Raw genomic sequence first — 8,295 nt, 5'->3', positions numbered from 1 at the left:
ACAGTGTGGGAGTCTGTCAGCTTGCTGGCTCCGTCTGTAGTCATGCCTTCTGGCTGTCTCTGCCTGGGGGGTGGCAGTGGACCCCCGTCTAAGGGGAGGGTGCAGGCGGGCTGCTGCGGGCTGAGCTGGGGGACAGGCTGGGGCTGCAGCTGCCTGGTGGGGCCCCTCCTCCGCTGGAGCGGCCCCCGCTGGCCCCCTGGCCCTCCAGACCCTCTGAGTTCTCCAGCATCTCCTGGATGAGTGGGGGCATGGAGCCTGGGATCTCCATCTTCAGAGTGATCACTCGCTCCGCTCCTGGAAGAATAGAGGGAGGGAGAAGAAGAGAGAGGCAGAGAGAGAGGGTCATATGTTATGTGTTCCACAAGATTCTGCCACTACAGCAAAATGTTGTATGTAAGACCCTAAATAGTCATCTTCAAATAAATGACACATGATATAGATATAAATGGCAGTATTGTTGCACTGAGACTAGGGCCGGATTAATGCAGGGGTTTACAGGGGCTGAAGTCCCTGGGCCCAAGCCCGTAGGGGGCCCAAGCGGCAAAAAACTAAAACAAATATACAACCACAGGAGCCAACTCTCAATGAGGGCATAATTTAGCCACAGATTATCAATAGTTTCAAAAAAATGTACTGTCGATTAAGTCACAAGCAGAGTGGTTGGGTTAAATTCAGAAGACACATTTCAGTTGAATGCATTCAGTTGTACAACTGACTAGGTATCCCCCTTTCCCTTTCACATACAGGTAACTGCCAAAACAAAGGAAACACCAACATAAAGAGTCTGAAAAGGGTGTTGGGCCACCACGAGCTGCCAGAAACCTCTTCAATGCACTTTGGCATAGATTCTACAAGTGGACCTAAACCCTGCCAGGAACATGCACACCATAACATATAGTTTGTATCCCTCATTTACTCAAGCATTTCCTTTATTTTGGCAGTTACTGGTACGTCTACAGTCGGGAAGGCCGCAATTTGGGCAGCATGCGCGCCAAATATCAGTGTTGGGGAAGGTACAGTTTACCAAGCTACCAATGACTTCACACTGGAAGAAGTTTAAGCTACACTAAAGCTACCCTATAAAAAAAACAACGCAGTATATAGGCGTGCTCTCTCACCCTTGGCGCTGATGCTCCTGAGGTCAGTGATCTTCATCAGCATCTTGGGGAACATGTGTGGTTTATGAGGCCTCCTCTTCCTCACGTAGATCTTCAGAGCCTCCAGTAGGGGCTCCTGGAGAACATCCACCTTGTCTGCCTGCTCCAGATCCTGACGGTCTACACACACACACACACACAGAGAAAAAAACTATGAAAAACACATCCTTAATACCCAATCTGTATGCTCAAAAAGCGCGTCCAACAGTGGCACGATTCACACATCAGCATGGTAACAGTAGCTTCACATGAAGTATTTATTAGGCAAACTCCCATTTTCACACTAGTAAAACACACAGCTGACAAACACACTAGTTCCTATGCCACAGCTGAGACTTGCTTGTACTCTAAAACAATGACAATTGGCCTCTTGGGATCTCAACTCCTGGCTCTGATAGGAGTGCAATGCTGGATTTGAATCTGAGCAGTGGTGCAGTACCTCCACAAAGCAGACAGATGCCGCTGAGAAGGCCGGTCTCTGCGTCGTCCATCTCCAGAGGGAGGAGTGTTTGGGCGAAGGCGAACACCAGGTCTGTGAGCGGGCCGAAGCCTGCGTTGTGCATCTGGGTCCTGTTCAGGGTCAGCCCGTCTGAGAAGGTCATGGTGTCCTGGTCTGGAGTGTACCGTGTGCATATCCTCAGAATCTGAGATGGAGGGATTGAGAGGTAGAGAGAGGGAAGGAGGGAAGGAGGGAGAGGGGGAAAAGGAGGAAGGAAGTAAGTAAGTCTTGCATGAGCTTTGGGTGGGGCGAGCCGAAACGGCTCATCGAAGCAGATCTCCTGTTTCTGTAGCGTGAGGCAGCTTGATGGACAAGTAAACCCCCAAGACAGGATGCTAGTCTATCACAGGGCCTTACCCCCAATCTATCTCCTTAATGCTGAGTGCCAAGCAGAGACGCATTGGGTCCCATTTCTTTGTTTAGGACTCGGACCGGGGATCGAACTCCCAACCTTCCAATCTCAGGACGGACACTAACCACAAGGCCACTGAGTTGATTGGAAAGGGAGGGGGAGCACAAATATATTTTATACTGTTGTTCACTTTCTGTAGATGTTTTACTGTTTATAATACATGTATGTATGTCCTAGTGTGTGTGTGTGTCTATGTCCTAGTGTGTGTGTGTGTCTATGTCCTAGTGTGTGTGTGTGTGTGTCTGTGTGTCTATGTCCTAGTGTGTGTGTGTTCTCACCAGTATGTCCAGACAGGCAGCCTTGAGCAGGGTGATCTGGTCAGCGATAGTGAGGGTGGTGAAGCCTGGCAGATGTTTGGCAAACTCCACCGTCTTGATGATACACTTAGTGGACAGCTCACTGAACTTATCCCACAGGTTCACGTCTAGAGCCACGCGGTGCTCTGCACTGTTATTCTATAGGAAGAGAGAGGGAGAGAGGGAGATACATATAGGTTAGTCTGTGATTCTACAAATACATCGGTTGATATGTTGAGAGCGCAAGGAGTGCGTATGTTTGTCAGTGTTTGGTATACCCAAACATGTTGGCAGAGTGAGGGTAATGTTTGTGTGCGTGTTTGTGTAACTTGTCAGTGTGTGTGTGTGTGTGTGCATGCGTGTGTGTGTATAATTCACCGTGGTGTATTTGCCCAGCTGACAGAGCGAGGGAAACGTCTCCTTATGGGCCTTGCGGACGCGTTCGATCATCTGCTCTGTCTCGGTACTCAGCACGTAGATCTCCGAACACTCTGGCTTCTTCTCCTCCTTCTTCTTCTTGTTCCTGTCGTTCCTCACCGCTGAGAGAGGGATAGAAGGAGATGAAGAAATGGAGGGAGAGAGAGAGAGAGAGAGAGAGAGAGAGAGAGAGAGAGAGAGAGAGAGAGAGAGAGAGAGAGAGAGAGAGAGAGAGAGAGAGAGAGAGAGAGAGAGAGAGAGAGAGAGAGAGAGAGAGAGAGAGAGAGAGAGAGAGAGTTATCCTTTGGACTCAAATGGCAATTTTTGGGGATGCGTGAACATTAACGCCTCCAGGTCAACCTCACAATCCTCACATTGCATGCCATCTCCAACCAAAGAGACAACAAAGAGACAGCCAGAAAGATTTTTTTATTTTATTTTTATTTCACCTTTATTTAACCAGGTAAACCAGTTGAGAACAAGTTCTCATTTACAACTGCGACCTGGCCAAGATAAAGCAAAGCAGTGCGATAAAAACAACAACAGAGTTACATATGGGGTAAAACAAAACAAAGTCAAAAATACAACAGAAATACATATAATATACAGTGTGTGCAAATTTAGCAAGTTATGGAGGTAAGGCAATAAAATAGGCTATAGTGCAAAATAATTACAATTAGAATTAACACTGGAATGATAGATGTGCAAGAGATGATGTGCAAATAGAGATACTGGGGTACAAATGAGCAAAATAAATAACAATATAGGGATGAGGTAGTTGGGGGGGCTAATTTCAGATTGGCTGTGTACAGGTGCAGTGATCGGTAAGGTGCTCTGACAACTGATGCTTAAAGTTAGTGAGGGAGATAAGTGTCTCCAGCTTCAGAGATTTTTGCAATTTGTTCCAGTCATTGGCAGCAGAGAACTGGAAGGAATTGCGGCCAAAGGAGGTGTTGGCTTTGGGGATGACCAGTGAGATATACCCGCTGGAGCGCAGACTACGGGTGGGTGTTGCTATGGTGACCAATGAGCTAAGATAAGGCGGGGATTTGCCTAGCAGTGATTTATAGATGGCCTGGAGCCAGTGGGTTTGGCGACGAATATGTAGTGAGGACCAGCCAACAAGAGCGTACAGGTCACAGTGGTGGGTATTATATGGGGCTTTGGAGACAAAACGGATGGCACTGTGATAGACTACATCCAATTTGCTGAGTAGAGTGTTGGAGGCTATTTTGTAAATGACATCGCCGAAGTCAAGGATCGGTAGGATAGTCAGTTTTACGAGGGCATGTTTGGCAGCATGAGTGAAGGAGGCTTTGTTGCGAAATAGGAAACCGATTCTAGATTTAACTTTGGATTGGAGATTCTTAATGTGAGTCTGGAAGGATAGTTTACAGTCTAACCAGACACCTAGATATTTGTAGTTGTCCACATACTCTAGGTCAGACCCGTCGAGAGTAGTGATTCTAGTCGGGTGGGCGGGTGCAAGCAGCGTTCGGTTGAAGAGCATGCATTTAGTTTTACTAGTGTTTAAGAGCAGTTGGAGGCTACTGAAGGAGTGTTGTATGGAATTGAAGCTCGTTTGGAGGTTTGTTAACACAGTGTCCAATGAAGGGCCAGATGTATACAAAATGGTGTCGTCTGCGTAGAGGTGGATCTGAGAGTCACCAGCAGCAAGAGCGACGTCATTGATATACACAGAGAAAAGAGTCGGCCCAAGAATTGAACCCTGTGGCACCCCCATAGAGACTGCCATAGGTCCAGACAACAAGATGAGCGCTATCCCTGAGACCAGACACTACTGGAAACCCAAATGCTGATAAACTGGGACATTGTGTGGTGGGGGAATATCTACGTCCACCACTAGATGGAACCATATACTACATTTTCCATCCTCACCCTGGCACAGAGACAGAGACGCAGAGAGAGATAGAGAGAGATAGAGAGAGAGACATGCACAGAGAGGTCAGAATCTGTTCTGAGGAACAATAGACAGGAACCTCAAAGTGGGCGAGTGAGATATAGAAAAAGAGTGAAAGGGGAGAATAAAACAATGTGTGTGCCGTGTGTTATGTGAGAAATATGGCAGAGGAGAGGAGAGGGTGTGAGTGAAATGTATGTGGGAGAGAGAGAGGGGGAGAGAGCTGAAGTGCTTTGACGTGACAGTGTAAAAAGAGCTTAAGAAGGAGAATCTGTGTGCCGCTGATCTGGCACAATACAGACAGGTAGACATTGGAGAGATGGGAGTAACTCTCTGCCTCCAAACAGTATCAACACAAGCACACAAACAAGTGGATGTGACACACATTTGTGTGAACACACCCCAAACACACACCAGCAGGCACACACACACTCTCTCTCCCTCTCTTTCCTCTGTTTGGCTTCTACCTTCCTTCCCCATCTCTCTACATTCTGTCCATCCTCCTCTGGCAGCTCACTATATCTCCACATGTAATATCTATATCTCCTCACTCTAATATGAGCTGCCAAATCAAGACAATGACACATAAAACAGAGAGGCAGAAAGAGAGAGAGAGAGAGACAGAGAGAGAGAGAGAGAGCGAGCGAGACAGAGCGAGACAGAGCGAGACAGAGCGAGAGACAGAGAGAGAGAGAGAGAGAGCGAGACAGAGAGAGAGAGAGAGAGAGAGAGAGAGAGAGAGAGAGAGAGAGAGAGAGAGAGAGAGAGAGAGAGAGAGAGAGAGAGAGAGAGAGAGAGAGAGAGCGAGACAGAGAGGGACAGAGAGAGAGAGAGAGAGAGAGAGGATTGAAAAGAAGGAAAGAAGGGAGCCATGATAAATAAGATGCTCTCTTTCCTCAGGGCAACGTAGCACTGTTCTCTATGTGTGTGTGTGGTGTGTGTGAGATACTGTTGTTCCCCAGAGACAGAGCTGCCAGCATGGACCCAGAAAACACAACCTAACGAAGCTATTAAATAACTATTAGCCTGGCGCTCCAATCAGTCATGGCACACACAGACACAATGGAACTGGAAAACGAAGCCCCCCCCTGCCCGGTGCACGTTTTGGTTTTTGCCCTAGCACTATACAGCTGATTCAAATAACCAACTCATCATCAAGCTTTGATTATTTCAAATCAGCTGTGTAGAGCTAGGGCAAAAGCCTAAATGTGCAGGACAGAGTTTGGGAAACCCTGGTATACATGACAGTCCCCTGTAGCTCAGTTGGTAGAGCATGGCACTTGCAACGCCAGGGTTGTGGGTTCGTTTCCCATGGGGGGCCAGTATGAAAATGTATGCAGTCACTAACTGTAAGTCGCTCTGGATAAGAGCGTCTGCTAAATGACTAAAATGTAAATGACATGTGATAATGACATGTGCATCCGCTTGTTGTGAGTGTGGGTGGTGGGTGGTGTGTGTGAGGGGAAGTGAAGGTATTTGAGAGAGACTTAGTAAATAGCATCAGTGTGTGACCCCCTTTCAGAGATAAGAGTCTTAGTGGTCAAATAGGATGACAGGTTGACCGAGATGTCAAGGTCGGGGCACAAAGGTCAATCAAGAGGGTTTAAAACAGCCCTGGACACACGCACAGCCCAGCTACACATCTCAATATAGATCCCAATTTAAACATTCACACACCCTACAGCTGATTTTATCAAATAAATTAAAAATAAAAAGCACCAAAACACACTGTGCCACTTCTCAGGTGTAGTAACATACTCCCCACCACTAGATGGCAGTGGTTGATTTCCCTAGCGGACTCGACTGGGATGAATGTTGCTATGAACCAGCGGCTCGGAGCACTGAGGAGGATAACTCACTTACAGGGGGCCTAGAGGATAAAGTGCTAGGAGATTGTTTTAGCGCTTAGCCTCATGGAAGCCTATAGGGGGATATACAGTGTGTGTGAGCATATGTGTGGTGGATGTATGGGAGGGCATGACCCAAGGGAGGGAAGCCATCATGGGGTATGGTGGGTTGTGCATTATTGCTCCTTGATATAAAAACATCTTGAAATGTATTGGAACAGACTGCCTTGCCTGGTTCACCAACTACTTTTCAGACAGAGTTCAATGTGTCAAATCGGAGGGCCTGTTGTCTGGACCTCTGGCAGTCTCTATGGGGGTGCCACGGGGTTAAATTCTCGGGCCGACTCTATTCTCTGTGTATATCAATGATGTCGCTCTTGCTGCTGGTGACTCTCAGATCCACCTCTACGCAGACGACACCATTTTGTATACATCTGGCCCTTCATTGGACACTGTGTTAACAAACCTCCAAACGAACTTCAATGCCATACAACACTTCTTCCGTAGCCTCCAACTGCTCTTAAACACTAGTAAAACTAAATGCATGCTCTTCAACCGAACGCTGCTTGCACCCGCCCGCCCGACTAGAATCACTACTCTCGGCGGGTCTGACTTAGAATATGTGGACAACTACAAATACCTAGGTGTCTGGTTAGACCGTAAACTCTCCTTCCAGACTCACATTAAGCATCTCCAATCCAAAGTTAAATCTAGAATCGGCTTCCTGTTTTGCAACAAAGCCTCCTTCACTCATGCTGCTAAACATGCCCTCGTAAAACTGACTATCCTACCGATCCTTGACTTCGGCGATGTCATTTACAAAATAGCGTCCAACACTCAACTCAGCAAACTGGATGTAGTCTATCACAGTGCCATCCGTTTTGTCTCCAAAGCCCCATATACTACCCACCATTGTGACCTGCACGCTCTCGTTGGCTGGCCCTCACTACATATTCGTCGCCAAACCCACTGGCTCCAGGTCATCTATAAATCACTTCTAGGCAAATCCCCACCTTATCTTAGCTCATTGGTCACCATAGCAACACCCACCCGTAGTATGCGCTCCAGCAGGTATCTCACTGGTCATCCCCAATGCCAACACCTCCTTTGGCCGCCATTCCTTCCAGTTCTCTGCTGCAAATGACTGGAACGAACTACAAAAATCTCTGAAGCTGAAGACACTTATCTCCCTCACTATCTTTAAGCATCAGTTGTCAGAGCAGCTTACCGATCACTGTACCTGTACACAGCCCATCTGTAATTAGCCCACCCAACTACCTCATCCCCATATTGTTATTTACATTGTTATTTATTTTGCTCATTTGCACCCCAGTATCTCTATTCGCACATCATCTTCTGTACATCTATCACTCCAATGTTAATACTAAATTGTAATTATTTTGCACTATGGCCTATTTATTGCCTTACCTCCATAACTTACTACATTTGCACACACTGTATATAGATTTTCTATTGTGTTATTGACTGTAGGTTTTTGTTTATTCCATATGTAACTCTGTGTTGTTGTTTTTAATCGCACTGCTTTGCTTTATCTTGGCCACGTCGCAGTTGTAAATGAGAACTTGTTCTCAACTGGCTTACCTGGTTAAATAAAGGTGAAAAAAATTAAATAAAATAAAATAATAATAATATCACTTTTTGTCATGTCAGTGTGTGGTGCTTTGAAAATCTACTTCGGGAAGACATTTCTTGGGAGACAGTATTCACTCAGAGGAGACAGGCACA

General features: G+C 46.7%; 1 protein-coding gene across 2 annotated transcripts in view; it reads right to left on the bottom strand.

The window, feature by feature from the left end:
• Window positions 1-8,295, bottom strand: part of LOC121550468 (retinoic acid receptor alpha-like) — a 196,554-nt gene continuing 188,259 nt past the window's right edge. For both annotated transcript variants that reach the window (XM_045210867.1, XM_045210868.1), the window contains 5 exons: window positions 2,743-2,903; window positions 2,347-2,523; window positions 1,597-1,801; window positions 1,119-1,277; window positions 1-294 (listed from right to left, as the gene is read on the bottom strand). In XM_045210867.1, coding sequence (XP_045066802.1) covers window positions 89-294; window positions 1,119-1,277; window positions 1,597-1,801; window positions 2,347-2,523; window positions 2,743-2,903 — 908 coding nt within the window. In that variant the 3' untranslated portion in view covers window positions 1-88. The remainder of the gene's footprint in view (window positions 295-1,118; window positions 1,278-1,596; window positions 1,802-2,346; window positions 2,524-2,742; window positions 2,904-8,295) is intronic.

This window comes from Coregonus clupeaformis, chromosome 35 (genome assembly GCF_020615455.1).
Source record: "Coregonus clupeaformis isolate EN_2021a chromosome 35, ASM2061545v1, whole genome shotgun sequence".
Classification (NCBI taxonomy): Eukaryota; Metazoa; Chordata; class Actinopteri; order Salmoniformes; family Salmonidae; genus Coregonus; species Coregonus clupeaformis.
This window is presented reverse-complemented; position numbering and strand designations above follow the sequence as displayed.